This window comes from Centropristis striata, chromosome 20, assembly GCF_030273125.1.
Source record: "Centropristis striata isolate RG_2023a ecotype Rhode Island chromosome 20, C.striata_1.0, whole genome shotgun sequence".
NCBI lineage: Eukaryota > Metazoa > Chordata > Actinopteri > Perciformes > Serranidae > Centropristis > Centropristis striata.
The window spans coordinates 27381784-27400853 of record NC_081536.1 but is presented as its reverse complement, the minus strand read 5'-3'; the positions used below and the strand labels follow the sequence as shown (position 1 = coordinate 27400853).

Genomic DNA, 19070 nt, shown 5'->3' with positions numbered 1-19070 from the left:
ATGTCTACAATTTTCCTTCTCCTATATTTTCCAAAACCAATAAACCATCAATAATGTATACTTTCATGATGTAGTTGACGAGCTGTGTGGAGTCAAACGTTTTTTTTTACCATGCAGAAAAGTGAAAAACACTTTTGATATTAAATTTGTAACGTTGACATGTCATACAAACTACTTTGTTTCAAGCTTATTAAAGGTATACTTTTTGTCACTGATTGATGTATTTGGCATGAATGCAGCCACTACAGAACCAAGTACTCCAACTCACCAGGTCATACACCAAACTCTTACAACCATCACCAACATCTCCAACACCACCACTGGGGTCTCGGGGGTCTGGAGCCGATCCCAACTGACACTGGGCGAGAGGCGGGGTACACCCTGGACAGGACCCAGACTATCACAGGGCTGACACATAGAGACAGACAACCATTCACAAATATGGGCAATTTAGAGTCAACAATTAAACCTAAGTGCACGCCTTTCAGTAATAGAATTAAGTTGTGTTCGGTGTGAATGCAAAGCAAATTTGTGCCTCATATGTTTCATTCAAATTAGACAACTGGACCATTTTTGCTGTCTGTGTTTCTTTCATAGACTGTATATAAATAATGTACGTAGTCACCGTGACGTCACCCATTGGTTTGTGGCCTGTTGGAAGCATCGAGTTCAGCGTTACACTCGTCGCCATCTTGTTTCTGATACGGGGAGCAGACGGAAGCTGTATCCCAAAGTCAAGGATCCTTCCTTGGTAGGATCCTTCCTTTCGGAGTCGGGTCCTCCGGAGGCGAGGCAAGAGTCCTTCTTTTCACTGGTGTAACGCACAAATGGGACAGCCTTCGGAGTGTGCAGCTGTGCGAAACTGATCCGTCCTAGTTCTTTGCAGTGTTAGCAGCCTGGTGCTTTTTTTGCTTTGTTTTCTCATATTGTTTCAAAAGTAAGCTGACATCCAACATGGCCTTAGGGGCTATTTACAGTGTTCATACTGTATCATCACAGTGTACTTACCTTGTTCATACTGTGAGTGGCACAGCTGTCATTTTTACCTGTTCATGTCCACGACATGATTTCATGGCTGGATTTCACTAATTGGGCCTTTTCATGTTATCTTTTGTAAATTGAGTGTTTGAGTCCTGTTGCATTTATCCACCAAGACACAGTCACAACAGAGTTTAAGTCGTTTTATTGCTGGCATCGAGATTGGAACATATTCCTCTTGGATCCACTCGCTTTAAACAACATTTTAACAAGACTGCCAACTAACAAACACTCAGCTGACATTGTAAATTAATTCCAGTGTGAATCCTGAGGGATGATTATGTATGTAAAGCAGGATACAAAGAAAACAGAGAAGGAAAAAAGAATAAAGGGTGAAAGAGACCATCTTGCTTTATGCCACCGAGCTGCTTAATTTCACCGAGTGTGTAGTTCCTCACAATGTAATACAGCATAACATTAAAAAGTAACAAACATTTTACTTAACACAACATAGAACATAGTATATATCAGTAAGATTGTAAGTGTCAGCCCTGTGATAGTCTGAGACCTGTCCAGGATGTAGCCCGCCCCTTGTCCAATGTCAGCTGGGATCAGCTCCAGCCCCCTGTGACCCGAGTTCGGATATATGGTTAAGGATAATGAATGAATGAAAGATGAGATAAATATGAGTTTCCTATCAATCAATAAATCAGTCTACTGTAGGGCTGCAACTAACTATTATTTTCATTATCGATTAAACTGTCGATTATTTAAACGATTAATCGATCAGTTGTTTGGTCAATAAAATGTTGAAAAATATCAATCAGTGTTTCCCAAACCACAAGATGACGTCCTCAAATCTCTTGTTTTGTCCACAAACCAAAGAGATATTCAGTTTATTGTCATTAAGGAACAAAGAAACCAGAAATATTCACATTGAAGAAGCTGGAATCAGAGAATTTAGACTTGTTGTCTTTAAAAAAAACTGTTGATTATTAAAATAGTTGAAGATTAATTTAATAATCAATTATTATTCGATTAATCGAATAATTGTTGCAGCTCTAGTCTACTGACCAGGATTTATACATCACTTGACACAATAGCCATCTCATTCAGGCATATTGTTTCTCTTTTGATGGAATTAGGCTCACACTGTGTTTCCAGTGTTTTTATGCTAAGCTAGGCTGAACACTTCCTACACCAATCTGTATCTGTACTGGACTTAAAGAGATGCAACTAATATTGGTCTTCTCACAGGGGGGAGATGGTAAAAGACTGCCCAAAACGTCAAGAGATATCTCAGAATGTCATATGTTCATGGAAAACAGTAAGGCAACCATATAGGAAAATATGAATAGTGGAGCTACACTGTAAAAAAAAAAACCTGTTGTTTTTACGGTTAAAAACCGGCAGTTGTGGTTGCCAGAAGTTTACCGTCATAAATATGGGACTTTTTTAAATATTATGGTAAAAATATATTGGCACTGTTGATTTCACGTTTAAGATTGCAATTCTTTTTCCAATTTTTACCGTATAAATAAAAAGTTTTTCCATCAAAAGCATCACTGTTTTGTCATAAAATTGACAAGAAAATACTTTATAAATGAAGCATAAATTAAATATTTTAGCATTAAATATTACTGTCTATTACTGTCTAATATTACAGTCTATTTTTGTTAGAGATATGGTGTTTAGTACATTTAACAGTTAGAAAAAATAATTTTACAAAATAAATGCAAACAATGATGGCTTGTATATATATATATATATTACAGTATATTTTTGCTAAAACACGGTGCCAGTGAATTTTACAGTAGAGTATTTTTCAAAAAAAAAAACTGTATTAAAAAAAATACTGCTTACAATACATGGTTTAGCAGCTTTTCACCGTAAAATGTACAGACATTTTTTACAGTGTAAGGCGTGAAGTCTGTCTTAAATTACTGTAAATTATAATACCTTACAGTTTATATACTGTATAAATATATTTAAACTGATAACTTAACTTGTTTAATTCATTGAGGGGTTGTATGTTTTCTCAAATAAAAGTTACTGAATCATTCATTTTCACCCAGGAACAACAAAACCTGGCAGTATGCTTGTGTTTCACAGTGGGAATGTTAGTGGGGTGCCGTGTACAGGTCATTTGTCGTTTTAATTTCAAAGTGATGTTTAGTTTTCAATACTGATTTGAAGGTAAGGGTCTACAGAACAATTTTGGTTTGTGTCAAGCACTGAGATTAAAAATTTGCCTCTAGGTGGTGTCAGTGGTTCCCGACCCCCAGCGGTCTTAGCAAAATATGGTATGTATGGCTATTATAATTTATTTTTTCTGGTATTTCAAGCATATTTCCCATAGAAGCCATATTTTTTTCCGGTATTGGTGCCCATCCACAAAAATAGACAGAGGATCATAAGTCTGGTGAGCTAAATAATAAGTTATTTAATTGAATTTTAATTCTCTAACTACAATCATTCCCAAAAATACAGTGACATTTTTATTTATCTTTTAACTGTGCCACTGTGTATAACTTTAATTTAATACATTTAATTTAATAATTCAATAACTTGTAGTTGGTAGCGCTCCCGCCTCACAGCTAGAAGGTCCTGGGTTCGATTCCCACCAGGACGCTGTGGGTGTTGGAGGCGTGCCCCCACCTCCATGTCTAACAAAAACATGCATTGATCCTGGTCGCTATAGAGCCTCCCTCTGGTCGGTCGGGGCGCCTGATGGGAGGGAGAGGAACCGGTGGGAATAACGTGATCCTCCCAAGGACGAGGTATCGCCTAGGATCACGATGATGGGTGATAAAAATAAAAAAGATAGAAAGTGGAAAACCTAATCTGTATACGTATGTCACAAGTACAAGTACTCACACTGTGTGTGTGTGTGTGTGTGTGTGTGTGTCAACCTGCCCAGGAACTACAGGTGGAAAATAGTAATCTGCTAGAACCTGGCATTAACAAGGTTATGTCTTATTGTGCGCTGTCCCTGTCTTGAAATAAATTAAATTACAAATTACTTATATGGCTGAATAGATGCTTGGTGAGGGGAAGCTTGGTCCAAAAACGGAAGCAGCTTGCCATTCTCTTCCTTCCACCTGTTGTTCAGATACTTGCTTGGAAGACACTTCTTTTGAAGTGTTGATCCAAAGCATCACTTGTTGGGTGAATTCTCTCCACTTCCCCTGTCTTCTTCGAGAATAGCATTGTCCTTGTTTGGCTCTTCGGAGTACAGCCTACAGACAAAGTTTGTTGCCATTCTTTCAGCTTTGGCGATGGTGAGAACATCGTGTTGACAATAGTTGCAAATTCCTCCATGAGGCACTTTGTACATCAACTTGCCACAGCACTGCTTACCCTTGAACTTTAAGGAAGATGTGTTGTCTGATCGAGTAAATGCATAAAGAGAGCCATGGCTTTGCAGGTTGTTGTGCACAGGTTTGTGGAAGTAGTGTTCAGAGAAATTATTCCGGTTGTCTTTTCAGCTTTGAAGGAGATCCAGATTCCTGTGGTTGTATTCAGAGCCTTGGAACAATGGAAATCACTCAGAAGAATTACGACAACATCTGTGTCTCCAGTATGCACCATCCCAAGTGATGATGTTTGGAGGGCATGGAGGAGATGTACTGCCAATTATGTATTCCAACTGGATGTAAACTGCACTTGTACAAGTACTTGTACAAATAGGCCAACCTTCTCTCAGTGCAAGTTCACAATGCCAAAGTGGAAGTGCAGACGTCTGTGCAAGTGCAAATGTGAGAAGTAATCTGGACCAGAGCAATTTCCAAGTCCAACACATATATGGAATAGGTCAATTTTTTAGCCACTTTCTTATTAAACTATGGTGCAAGGAGTTATTTAAGAAAATATCTACGCAATTACTCACCACCATATTGTGGCACAGTTAAAAGATAAATAAAAATGTCACTGTATTGTTGAGTGTTGTTGTTAAGATTATCAAATAATGTCTTTTTTAGTTGTCCTGTTTTAATCACTCTTCACTGGCTACCAGTAAAGCAAAGAATACATTTTAAAATACTTTTTCTTGTTTTTAAAGCTATGAATGTCCTAGCTCCCTCTTATGTTGTTGACATGCTCTCTGAATACACGCCAGACAGATCCTTGAGATCATCAAATAAACAGTAAAGCTCATGGTGCCTTCAGTCATTATGGTCCTACTCTCTGGAATTCTTTACCACATGAACTCAGGTCTGTTACAACAGTGTCTTCCTTTAAAAACAGACTAAAAACATCTTTTTTCTCAAGCTTTTAGTTGGGTAAAGGGTAAAAGGCTCTTTTAAAAGCAGTACTATTGTTGTTTCTTTTAACAATGATAATACCACTACCTCTTACCCTACTCTACCATTATTTTTTATGCTGTATTATATGTTTTTATATTTTTTTTATGTATGACACATTATTTTATGGTTTATTGTATCTGTTCTATATATAATGTTAATGTAATGTTTAGAGTATGTAAATTGTATATTTCTGTCATGTATGATTTTCACTTTAAGCACATTGAGTTTACACCTACTGAATGAAATGTGCTATATAAATAAATTTGACTTGACTTGACTAGTTCACCAGGCCTATGATCCTCTGTCTATGTCATTGATTGATTGGATAATCCATTGAAAAGTTTTAACAGTTACAACAATTTTTAATCTGAGTGCTGGACACTCAAATCAAGATTGTTTTACAAACCTTTACTTTCAAATTAGTGGTGAAAACAAACGTTTTCACATACATTTGAAAGGCAAACCACTATATGGTGTTTTATACACTTAATGACCAATCCAGTTTGATTTACTTATTTTACACCACCTGAATTATTATTTTCAATAATAATAGTGTTGGCCTCACCAGAAGTGGAGTTAAAGGTTTTCCTGAGGGTGACACTAAAGGAAAGACTAAGGATTGAAAAATGACCAGTGGTATCCTGTTCTACCAACATGTGCCACTCATGTTCTTCTAGCAGATATCACCACACACACCAGTTCTGATACTGATCTAAATACTGACATATTCTCTATTGGTGTGTCACAGGAGTAGCAGCAGGGGGTGACGGTGAGACAGTGTGAGTTAGGGCCAGCTGCTGGTCAAGGGTTAAGGTGTCTCTGTATTGTAAAAGATTATATTCCAGTCCAAACATTTAACACATTCATTGTAAGCTTTACAAGAGTAGTATTTATTAGAGGACTGTTGTATCTGATGACACGCCTGTATGATAACACTGGTAGTGCACAGCAGGAGTCAGGATTACAATAGCTAAGATATTGAACCATAGAAAGCGAATAATAGCATATAAAGCTGTTGTTAGTTCATCATCAGTTTCCCTTTCAGCACTTTTTCTTTGGATTTCCCTTTTTCAATAGCAAGTCTGAATTTCATATATAACTTTTCCATTGATCTTGGTATGCAGATTATTCTAACTTCCACTGACCTTCTGATAAGAAGGGTGACATTTGAGGTTCATAGTAGTCTCACTAGTTACTGAACACAGTGTTCAGGTTCTGACCCGCCCATTAGTCAGCTGGTCAGTTAGTCGACAACGGCAGTGCTGCGAGCGCAGCAGGCCGGTGTTGGGATGGATCCCATCAATCTGCTCCTCTTTCTCTGACGGTCGTTGTTGCTGCCCTTCCGTGAGGTGTTGGTGTTCTGCCGCGTCAGCTTGGCTGCATGGATCGCTGTCTCCTTGATCTGCAGCTCCAGGTGTTTCTGGATGGCCAGGCCTAGCTCCTCGGGGTCCACAGAGGCCCCATAGACCTCCCATGTCATTCCCTCAGCATCCCACTTCACCTCCTTCACTGGGGACTTGGGAGCGCCTCCCTGCTTCTTACCTCCATCATTGTCAGTGTTTGTTGTGTGGCTGCAGGAGCTCTCACCCTTGCTGTCCTCTGCCAGACAGACCTGGGGAAAGACATGAGGTGTGACAGTCTGTCCTGTCTGCACCCCAACATCCCTCAGTTCCCTGTGTGCTGTCATAGTCCCCATGTCACGGGTTATGGTTCTGACATGGCCAATGGGACTGCTGCAGTAGTCTTCTACACCAAAGTGTTTTTGGGACTGTGGCCCGGCGCCAGGCGGCAGTACGCTGACCCAAGAGCAGCCCAGGTTGCAGCACCGTAACAGATGTTTGGCATCCAGGCCCGTCTCACTGACAGAGGAGATGAGGCGAGGCAGGGAGAGGTGGCTCGTCGCTGAAGGAGGTGCTGCTGCACGCTGGAGGTCACAGTTTGGCTCTCCGCCTGGCAGCAGCTGGGAGGGGGCCGGGATAGGTTGGGGATGGCAGTAAGCAGCAAATGTGTCCTCGAAATTTACATGATGGTTGTAAGAGCCATAGCAGAGTGCCTTGTCGCATTTAGGGAGGATGTGGCCCTTTTCTTCAACACCCTCCATTTTGGCTGTTACCTTGGGGGACAAGACACAGACACACCTGCTCTGAGGCTGCTGGACGCCACCTTCCCCACTGGCTGGCCCTCTGCAAATAGTGGTAATTATGTTGCACTGCTGCAGCTGCATGGGCTGCTTACAGGCTAACATGGAGTAACTCTCAGCCTCTTGAACACTCTTATCTCCGCCAAGGTAAACAAGTCCACAAGTCTCGCTGCTTTGAGCCTGGGGGGCCACTGCTTGTTTAACTAGAGCGTCTGAGTGACTCCTGTGAACAGGTAGTGAGGCTGGCTTTATGCTCGGCACTGTCATGTCAGCCTGACAGCTACCACTGATTGCATTCACACCGGGCTCTTTGTGATGTGAGGGTGTATGCGTCTCAGCCAGACTGTGGGGGTTGTTTGAAGCCTTGGGGGGAGCACAGTGTTCACATTTGCTTTGTTCTTGTCCGCCAGGTTCTCCGCCGACCCTCAGGTTATTGCAGTTAGTTTCTCTGGGAGGAGAAGTATCAAAATGTTCTTTACAGATCTCACTGGCCTCCTTCGGCTCCTCCTGGGAGGTGTTACCTGATCTTCCAGCCAGTCTGGAGGCTGTTATTGCCGGTGTTGAGCGGTTGGAGGTGTCAAAGAGGGTCTGACTAGAAAGGGTAGTTTCCAAGGGAACAGCTCCCCCTGGTGGGTACCGCTCTGACACAGGACACCTGGCCTCTGCCATGGAAAACCTGGAAGGGGAAATAAAACAGTGTGAAAATCAATTTCATTCCTCAATCATTTTATGGTTGTAAGTGTCTTTGCAGTTTAGTGATGCTTCCTACACTTGCTATGTGTTTCCTACTATAATGTGCTTCTCCAAACCACATAACAGCTTTTATATAATAGCAACAAGCAGCTGTCCACACTCAAGCCACTTTTTAAAACCTCTTCAGAGTCTGCATTACATTGGTTAATCTCTCTTCCAACCAAAACACCTCATACATGTCTTATAATAAACTTGTTGGACTAGAACACTGGCAAGAGGTCGAAATGAAAGCATTTTCAAATCTCTGCCATTTTTTAATTAGAGGGAAAATAGCGCATTATCTGAGATTTCAAAAGGGGGGATGTGATAAAATGCCAATTTTTTCATTTTCTGTTTGTCTCATTTCCCATTTTCTTATATTAAGGGAGACATGAAAAAATAAAAATGAGATCATGTTGGGGTTTTTTTTTGTCTTACTTTTCTCCACTCTCCTGTAATTATCATTATTAGTATTATTGTTGTTATTGATATGTGTGTGTGTGTGTGTGTGTGTGTGTGTGTGTGTGTGTGTGTGTGTGTGTGTGTGTGTATATTTTTTTTTATATTTTTTGCATCACCTCACATTCCAACCTACAAATTAATTTGAAAGCCATAAATATACTTTTATATTATAGTAATAAAGACAGGAAAGTTCAACACTTAATTAATTTGATTGTTCTAATGGTGAAATTCCACATACATAAAGCCAAATTTTCCAAAGGTCGACTTGTCTTTCCTGTTTTTGAAATTGAATTCAACAACTACCTTGAATGTATCAAAATAATTGATAATAACAAATTAATACATACTGTTAACATAATTCAAGAAATATTTGGAGAAATTTAATATGTCATGCCTTTTTCTTTTTTTCCCCTTCCTTTTAAATTATTTTTATTATTCTGTTTAATTTACACCTGTACTGACTTATGCTCTTCATTCACTTTTTCTCATATTTATTTATTTTCTCAATCTGTGATGCCAGACTTTGTTTTGTTCTACCAAAGATGAATGTTCTGACTGTAATTGGAACTTCTCAATAAAGTTTTGAGAAAAAAAAGACGCAGATGATGAAGCAGCTGTGTGTAAGAAGCAGTGTACGATCTGTCAGCCTTTGTCACTTATGATTCACATGAATATGTTCATTATTCATTATGCTAATTATTCCAGTTATTTATTTATTTAGATTAGCTTGCTTTCCCTATAGCCAACACATTTCAAACCCTAAGACTCTTACTTTGAAGAGGAACGGGTTCCGACTGGACCTTTTATCATACGCCTTAAATTACATATTTTTGTTGGCCAACCCAGAAGTAGCATTACCATGGGGTCTGTTGAGAATTCGCCTATGGGAGTTTTGCATTGGATTTTTGATCATTGAAGAAAATAAGCTCTGTGGCAAACCCACGTTTCTGGTGCTTACAGTTTTGTTCAGCAGGATAATCTTCACAAATGAACACCACTTTAATGATGTTTGAAGCGCTAACGCAGCTAACAGAAGTAAAAAGCTAACGCTATGCTATAGTGACTTACACCATGGTTGCATGACTTCTACATCACTACCGCATGTTTGACAGTCATAAGCTATCCAGCAGTTTGGACAAACTTGTGAATCCGTAGCCAAATACATTTTTTATGAACATAATTTAAAATCTACAAGATTTTGTAAGAGCACTGAAAAACAGGACTAGCCTCTAGCCGCCTTTTTAAGGACCCATAAAAACTTAAAAATATACAAGTGGGGGTAATTACTTACATGTTTTATGTCGTACAACAAAAAGCAAACATCTCTTAACCTTGTGTTAACCACAAACCTTATTTCAGGCACCAAACCAAAACCCAATCAAAATGATGATTGTGACTCACTACTTCATGGACAACAAAACAAAATAAATAGATTAAACTCATTCATCCATTTCAGTCCACACACTGGAGGAAATGGAGTGGCTAGAACAGCTGGCTTTCAAATACATCTAAAGGAAAATTTAACATTATCATAAAACACTCAAAAAAAGTAAGTGAGCCCTTGGATTTCATAAATGGTCCAACCTCCTTTGGCAGCAATAACCTCAACAATGCACTTTCAGCAGCTGCTGATCAGACCTGCACAGTGTTTAGGGGGAATTCTGGACCATTTTTCCTTACGGAACTGTTTCAGTTCAGCCACATTCTAAGGATGTCTAGTGTGAAAGGCTCTCTTGAAGTCATATCGCAGCATCTCTATTAAATTGAGGTTTGGGCTTAGACTGGGCCACTCCAAAAGTAAGATTTTCTTTTTTTGAAGCCATTCTGTAGTAGATTCTGTAATTCTTTTTCTAGGGTCATTGGCCCTCATTTATCAAATGAGCGTACGACAGAAAGTGAGCGTAAAGTGGGCGTACGATCATTTCTAGAGCGTCTCCTTTGCCAGCGGTTATGATCCAATAGAAACATTTATAAGCAGCGATTGAAGTGAATATTATCTCTCCATAATAATAATAATAATAATAATAATATTTGGATATTATATAGGCTATTAGGCTTTATATATCACAATGTATAAACGAAATATTCCAGCCTCACCAGGAGTTTAATGGTCCACTGCTACTCTGCTGACAGCACCACTGATTTCCTTCCTCTTCACTTTTTATGCTGCCAAACAAAACCAGTTTGTTGTGTTGCAGCTGATGGACGTCAGCGTTTCACTTTCTGACTCTGAGACATTCCTCTTCTTTTGGAATTAAAACTTACTTTAAAACATTTTTATCTCTTGGCTGCAACCAAAAAGCTGTGAAAACTTTAAGTCTGTGCTCTAAATGTAAAATATTCATTGAACTTGTTTCATGAACGTCCATCTCTGTGTATTTCTGTAATATGTTTATTTCCTCCTGTTACTTGTAACGGTGGACTTTGCTAATAAAGCTGACTTAAAAGAAAAGGAAAAAAATCCTCTTTTGCATCTTTCAGTTTCGTAATCTCTATGGGCGAGGCCTCTAGACCCATTAGGGTGTGACATTCAAATGATGCTTGTTTTCAGCCGCCACATTTATAAACGTCCAATCATTCTTACTGTGATTTGCAGGATACGAACGTTTGCTGAATCACACATGGACCCTGTTGTAAGACAAAACATACGCTCAGATCTGCGCTCGTTACTACGTCCGTTTGATAAATGAAGCTGTGGGACAGCCAACCTAACATTATCCTGTAGGATTCCTTGATAAATTGGGTATTAATTTTCCCCTCAATGATAGCAAGCAGTCCAGGCCCTGAGGCAGCAAAAGTCATGATGCTCCTCCATCATACTTCACTGTTGGGGTGATGTTCTCATTGTGGTATGCGGGTGTTCTTCCCGAACAATTTAAATTTAGTTTCAGCAATACACAAAGCATTTTCCCAGTTGCATTGTGGAGTGTCTAACTGTGACTGGTGTATAACTAAAGTCTTTAAGATTACTTTGTCATCTCTTCTACTATGTCATCCTTGTGCAAATAAACAATTCTTGATTGTAGGTCTTCAGAGATCGATCTTTCGAGGCATGGTTCACATATGAAAATGCTTCTTGTGAATAGCAAGTGAGTGTTTTTAAGTCTTTATAAGTCAAAGTACATATCACTCAAATCTTATTCCATTGATTGGAGTCCAGGTTTGCTAACTCCTGACTTCAGTTATCTTTGGATGGAGTAATTAGCCAAAGGGCTCACTTACTTTTTCCAGCAGCACTGGGAATTTTTAATGTGTTCAATGAAGACATGAACAATTATAATTGTTTGTGTGCTATTAGGTTAGGCACATTGTGTTTGTATGTACTTGGGATCAGATCACAGGGCTACAAAGTGGTAGTCTGGGTATAGCCATACTGCCTTGCACGCTCAATTTAATTTAGAACCTGCAAACAGTCTGGAAACTTGGCAGTGTCTTAGCCCTGTTTTAGGGATCCAATCACAGAACGGGGAGGGACGGCAAGACGATGACGCTTACTATTGGACAGACGGAAGCTTGTAGTTTTGTAGTTTTCTTACGGATCCAACATGGCTGCAGCAGACGCAAAACTCTCTTTGGATCTAGCTGTAGACGGTGTTCTAGATAGTTTAGAACCAAAGTTTATTTTAAAAGAAGAACAACGTTTGACTTTGAACTCCTGTTTCACCACCAAAAAGGATGTTTTAGCCTTGCTTCTGACAGGATTTGACCAAAGCCTAATCTACCAACTAGCCCCGCTACCGCTCACTGCTGTAACGCCGGTGATCTCGCTACGAGCCGTGGGACAGCGGAGCCGCCCAGAGACCTGCAGCAGCTCGTCTATTGGCCATAAAATCAGTGGATGTCTGTGGCTGAATGATAAGGCGTGGAAGCAGAAGCAGAATTTTAGCATTTTAGTCTCAAAGTAGAGATGGGCTAGTCTGGCTATGTAAACATCAGTCATGTTCATGCTCGATACTTCCTCGAATTTCTGTCTCTTCATACGTCATCTGGTATAACTGATACGATTGGCTAAGAGCTACGTACAGACGCTTATGATAGACATTCGTAGCGCCCAATAAACGGCTCTGGAGGATCGTAAACCACGCCTCCTCTACGGAGAAATGAATGGCTGGTTTCCAGACTAAATCTCATTTGTGATTTAGTCTGGCGTTAGCCAGGCTGACAAAGTGGTGTAGTGGCTAGCATTTTCGCAGGTTTGAATCTGGCTTGCGTCTCTTATGTGTGGAGTTTGTGTGTTCTCTCCGGGTGCTCCAGCTTCCTCCCACAGTCCAAAGACTTTCAGCTGAGGTTGAAGAAAATAAGCTCTGTGGCAAACCCACGCTTCTGGTGCTTACAGTTTTGTTCAGCAGGATAATCTTCACAAATGAACACCACTTTATGCTCTTTGAAGCGTTAACACAGCCAACAGAAGTAAAAAGCTAAAACTATGCTATAGTGATCTACATTTACCAAATCCTGGCACACATAGATAACTTATCGGACATTTACAGGTAGTGACTCATTCATGAAACAGCATGCAGCATCTGAACGCCCCTTGAACCAGCACTAAAGACTTCTACATCACACCCTTCTGCATTCCATTATCGTGATCAGATTAAAACCCATTAACACAAAACAGACATATAGGATGCTTGTACAAACACATGCAATGAGAGTTGCACACACACACACACACACACACACACACACACACACACACACACACGAATAGTATATTTCAGGTGAGAAAAAGGATTTAAACATTTTCATCCCTCAGCTTACCTTTCACAGTGAAATACTTGCTGCTGAGCCTCTTTCCTTTCCCTTTTGGATGTGTGAAGACTGCAGTTCTTTAGAAAGCCTTCATCCTCCTCCTCCTCCCCCTCCTCACATCTACAGGTGACCTCTCCCTCTCTCTATCTTTAACTACGCTCCATTCACTGACAGCATGTGATCCCTCTCTGTTCTCTCCCCACAGTCCTCTTTTTTCTTCCTCCTTTGTCTCAGCAGACCCTGGCTGCGAACAAGATGGAGGAGACCTCGAGATAATCCTCTCCTACATCTGATTACAAATGTGAGGATGCAATCTTCAAATCCCTCTTCTGTTAGAGAGAGTCAAGCTGGTTAGTGGTTGGCTTATCCAGCTGTAGAGGGAGACGGATGGAGGGGGTGGGGAAATGATAATGAGAAGAGATTGTCAGGCAGGCAGCGTCATTGTCCCTCCACCTGGAAAGACCGGAGCATGACTGATGCATGAATGAATGTGTGAGAGTACAGGAGAGTAAATAAAGTCAAACACCTGTTTCTCTTTCTTTTTCTCTGTTCTCCACTCCTTTTTATCTTCATCCATGTATACACTTCATCCATGTCAGTTTCAGTCTGACCACTTTAGTTTCTACACTCGCTAGTGTTCTCTCGCTGAACATCCCTCCCACCAATACCAACCCATTCTCCATCACTATCCCTGTTGCTATGGAAACTGCAATTCTCAATGGACCTGTACATTTTTTTTCAGTCAGTAATGAGACAACAGACAGCCAAAACAAATCAGTCGGGTACTGCTCATGTTTGCGTCACATCAACTCATTGCTTTTTGTTCCCATTTGTGTCAGAAAACATTGAGCACACAAATGACCGTCATGATGGCATGGTAACAAAAAATCTAACACAAGCACACAGCGTAGAGGACGTGGACGTAGTTTCTGTGGTGTCACTCACAGGTTGTTGATGGCGCGTTATGTTTACCACCAGCTGCTTCGCCGGAGCAGGAACATCTTTGTTTAGGGAGGAAGGCTGGGTGGAGCTGAGCTGGGATCAAATAGACTGTGATTGGCTGCTACACTTGTCAGTCATGCAAATCGATCCTAAAGCAAGCTTGTCTTTTGGAGCTTTAAGACTGAAATTCACTTCCCATTCATTTAAATGTTTTTTCAATGTTAAATCTCTACATCCAGCAGTTTGAGAGAGGGTGGATCTGATCTCTCTTTCAAGAAATGTTGTTTGTTTAATGACTTCTGGTGAAATATTACCAGCAGCAGAGAGGGAGGGGAGATTCTTATGGAAGCTTTATATTGCAATTTATGGTGCCACTTGTGTTACTGTGTTAGAAATTAAGTTAGATATTAGATATGAGTAATGGATACAGAAATTGTAAATTAATGCTATTCTGTGTGTGTGTGTGTGTGTGTGTGTGTGTTTGTGTGTGTGTGTGTGTGTGTGTGTGTGTGTGTGTGTGTGTGTGTGCGTGCATGCGTGCGTGCGTGCGTGCGTGCGTGCGTGCGTGCGTGTGTGTGTTCTTGTACTTCCTACATAGTGAGGACCGGAACACGTTTTTAACCAACAGAGTGAGGACATTTTTTGCAAAGTGAGGACATTTCCTCACTTCTTTAAAGGCTCTTTTGAGATTTCAGATTTTGTTTGAGGGTTAAGTTTACTAGTAGGTTTATGTTAGGGTTAGGGCCGAGCATTTAGTTGTGATGGTGAAATTGTGTGTGTGTGTGTGTGTGTGTGGGTACTGCATGCTGCTATTGCATCCGTGTCCATTTACACCACCCCAGTCAAAAAAGTGTGGAGGCACCACTCTGAGCTACACCACACAAGAGCAGCTTTCCAGAGTAATGAAGTAGTTCTCTGCTCCTGCCTCCTACACACATTTGATAATCAAAGTGTAGAGGAGAGGTGGGTGGTGAGGCTTTGTGATTTGATCTGTAGCAACGTCCAGTTCCTTCACTTTATATTTTGTGACTATATCGGTCCTGTCAGATAGGGATTTTCACTTCAAGGATGACCGTTCTATGCAGCATTGTGCACTTTATCTCAGCAAAGAATTAACCTCTAAAGAACATGTAAATGTTATTAGAGGATCAGTGTGTGAGGTGGTGGCAGACTGAATGAGCTCCAGATGGTTATATGGACTATCTGTTGACAGAGCAGTCATCATACATGATTGGACGGTGCATGGAACATGTGACCCACACTGCAAAAAGCATGAAGCTGACCAAGTATTTTCTTCTTATATCTAGCAATAGTATCTGAATTATCTTGTTTTGAGTATAATTTACCTACTGACCATAGCTTTATGTGCTTATTTTAAGAACATGTATCTTTTTTGTCTTGTACAATTAGTAAAACCTAAAAAAAAGAATAATTTTTTGTGAAGAGAAAAGCCTGAAGAACATGTATCTGTCTGTAAATATATATGTACCCCGTTTTCATTAGAAATCAGTTAAAGATAATAGCTGAATAAATAAAATAAAAGCTTTCACTCACCATAATAAAGCAGTCACTTATCTTATCGGCAATCTAAAGTGAGCCGTAACAGGCCCATAGTGTCAGGAATGGATCCATCATGAAGTTTTGCTGTTAGTTTCTCCATCAAGTACACTTTCTTTAGCCTCTCTCACCATTTATGGAGGGTGGGAGGTAGTGGTTTGAGCCAGGAAGTAGTTTTCATTTTATTTTCCACCAATAGAAAAATACGTAGCAGGTGCGGCTTTCTTTTGTCCACCATTCTTTCTGGTATTAAACCTACAAAACAAAAAAATATGACTTTGGTCTCCTATTTGATTACATTTCCTCCAGCATAGGTTGGTTTTACTTCATAATATTTTCATTTCATAAAAGGAGTTCTGAATTTCCGGCTGAATTCTTTCCATGTTGGGCTGTTAGTTAGTTTATGTCCAACTTCACACACATCTTCCCATTTGTCATCTTCAATAATAATTGTATTCAACTCTACACCATTATGATACCAATCATAAAATCTACGTCAAATCAACCAGCAAGAAGCGCACCAGTAAGCTTGAACAACTAAGAGGCTACACTGCACAGCAGTCAGTTGTTTAAAAAATGTTTTGATAAAGTTTTGGCCAAATTTATTAATTAAAATGTGTTGATGCACATTACTGGGAGCAGACTGATAAATGTAAACTGTAGAGATGCAACCTGGTCATTATAAAAGTGATTATTAAAAATATTATTAAACTGTTTTTTTTCTCAGTTCAATGTTGGTTTCCTAAATTGGCACTCAGCTATCAACACCTTGAGAACCCTTGGGATATAGCATTGCTTCTATGCTTTCCACAGCACCGACTGTTTCACACTGGAATCCAAAAACCTCACAATTATGTACCTCATGGTGCTGTCTAACTGCAGTATACGCAAAAGGTAAAACTGAGAAAAACTAACATTTTCTATCTGGCAAGTCAAATTGGTTATATGTAGGTCAGTGATATGACACTTATTTCTACATGTATTGATGATGTAATTTTTATGCTCAAAAATCATGATCATTTATTTAACCTTTGACCCCAAAAATGTAGTTACTGCACTCTGGTTTTGCATTGCTGTAAAATATTCTAATAGTAATTCAAAAGCATAGTACAGAGTGCAGTAACTACAATGTTGTTGTCTTCTTTCAGCTTTTGCATTTTGTTTTCAGTGAATAAACATTTTCAAATGTATTTTGTTATAAGTGTATTTAAAAGTGTTTAACAACTCTATTCAAAGATGTGCGTATTTTAGACTTAATATTATAAAGTAATGTTATATTTTAGTCTTAATATAATTTTATTTCACTTTTTTACTTTATCACTATTAAGATAATAATTCCCCTTTCAAATAAACTTTAATTACTTTAATTTCTATTATTTTCATGTTTAATTTAGGCTATATATCCAAACCAGACCATGGTAGGTGCAATTACTGTTTTGGTTTTGAGTTGGATTTTGTAGTTACTGCAATTTTTATATATTTATTTCTCTGAAATAAACCAAAATTAAAATCTAAAACTTTGTCACAAGATAAAACAGACGTCAAGGAGTTCATTTTTAGTTATAACTCAATTTTGACCCAAACTGTAGTTACTGCAGTTAGGCTTTGTAGGGCAGTATAGTGTCCTTTGACTTGGAGGCGAGTGCCCAGCAGACTCAGTGTTTAAGCTACATACTGGCATTATATGAAACTAGAAGAGAGGCTGTAGATTATGTGTTTCTGCATCACAGCTGTGGACAGACAGCTGTGCACAGATTAAGGCTAAGATTTTCTGGGAGCTGTGTGTTTCTTTACAATTTTATTTGTTTGCAATCCATGTGTGTTCAAAGGATTAAAGTATATGTGTGTGTGTGTGTGTGTGTGTGTGTGTGTGTGTGTGTGTGTGTGTGTGTGTGTGTGTTTGTAGTGCATGTGCGTAGTTGTTTTGAGTGTTAAACCACAAATTGCTTCTTTCATAATGTCCCAGTCAGTACAACATGATGCATCAACACTATAACACAGTGTCATCCAACAAAGATCATGGAATTCTTCATTCATATCTGTTCACTGTCTCTGTATGTATGTACAGTTGAAACCAGAAGTTTACATACAATATATAAAAAGACACATATGCTTTTTTTCTCACTGTCATTATCATCCAAAAGAAACATAAAACAGCCAGATTACAGTTTGCAAATGCACACAGGGACAAAGACCTTAATTTTTGGAGAAATTTCCTGTGGTCTGACAAAACTGTTATCTGGCTGTTTTATGTTTCTTTTGGAGTAATGGCTTCTTCCTGGCAGAGTAGCCTTTCAGTCCATGTCTCAGGACTCGTTTCACTGTGGATAATGACACACTCTTACCAGCTTCAGCCAGCATCTTCACAAGGTCTTTTGCTTTTGTTCTTGGGTTGATATGCACATTTTGGACCAAAGCACGTTCATCTCTGGGACACAGAGTCCGTCTCCTTCCTGCAGCAGTATGATGGCTGGATATTCCCATGGTGTTTATACTTGGCTATAATTATTTGAACAGATGAATGTGGCACCTTCAGGCATCTGGAAATTGCACCCACGGATGAACCAGACTTGTGCAAGTCCACAATTCTCTTCCTGATATCTTGGTTAATTTCTTTTGACTTTCCCATGATGTTACACAAAGAAGTAGCATGTTTCAGGTGTGCCTTAAAATACATCCACAGGTGTGTCTCCAATTAACTCAAATGTTGTCAATATATATTTTTTTGTTTTATTTTATTTATTTATTTATTCTATTTTTATCTTCTTTTTTTTTTTCCGTGTATGTATATATATTTTGAGTTTCTTATTTTGCACCAATGGGAGTTGCACTCCAATTTCGTTGTGTATATATACAATGAAAATAAAGGCTATTCTATTCTATTCTATTCTATGGCTATTCTATATACCTATCAGAAGTTTCCAAAGACATGACAGCGTCATCTGGGCTTTCCCAAATTGTTTTGAAGCATAATAATGTTAGTGTATGTAAACTTCTGACTTTGAAGAAAGTAATAAAAAATAGTCTTCTCTCATTATTCTGGCATTTAGCAAATAGAAATCATTTTTGTAACCCTAACGGACCTAAAACAGGAAAAGTGATTGTCTGATTTCATGTCTACAGTGAGAAAAAAAGCATATGTGTCTTTTTATATAGTGTATGTAAACTTCTGGCTTCAACTGTATTTATAGGAGGGAAATACC

The 19070-nt window shown here is 39.2% G+C and overlaps 1 protein-coding gene across 2 annotated transcripts; it reads right to left on the bottom strand.

Moving 5' to 3' along the window:
* Positions 1-2640: 2640 nt before the first annotated feature.
* si:dkey-191g9.7 (uncharacterized) lies at positions 2641-13896 on the bottom strand. Of its 2 annotated transcripts, none has more exons than XM_059358827.1 (2): positions 13378-13896; positions 2641-8098 (listed from the first exon to the last, which is right to left on the bottom strand). In XM_059358827.1, exon 2 carries the CDS (start codon positions 8089-8091, stop codon positions 6526-6528), a length of 1566 nt encoding a protein of 521 aa, XP_059214810.1. In that variant the 5' UTR covers positions 8092-8098; positions 13378-13896; the 3' UTR covers positions 2641-6525. The 2 variants fall into 2 exon arrangements, with proteins under 2 accessions (XP_059214810.1, XP_059214809.1); XM_059358826.1 differs by lacking the exon at positions 13378-13896 and adding an exon at positions 9685-9815.
* Positions 13897-19070: the final 5174 nt, after the last annotated feature.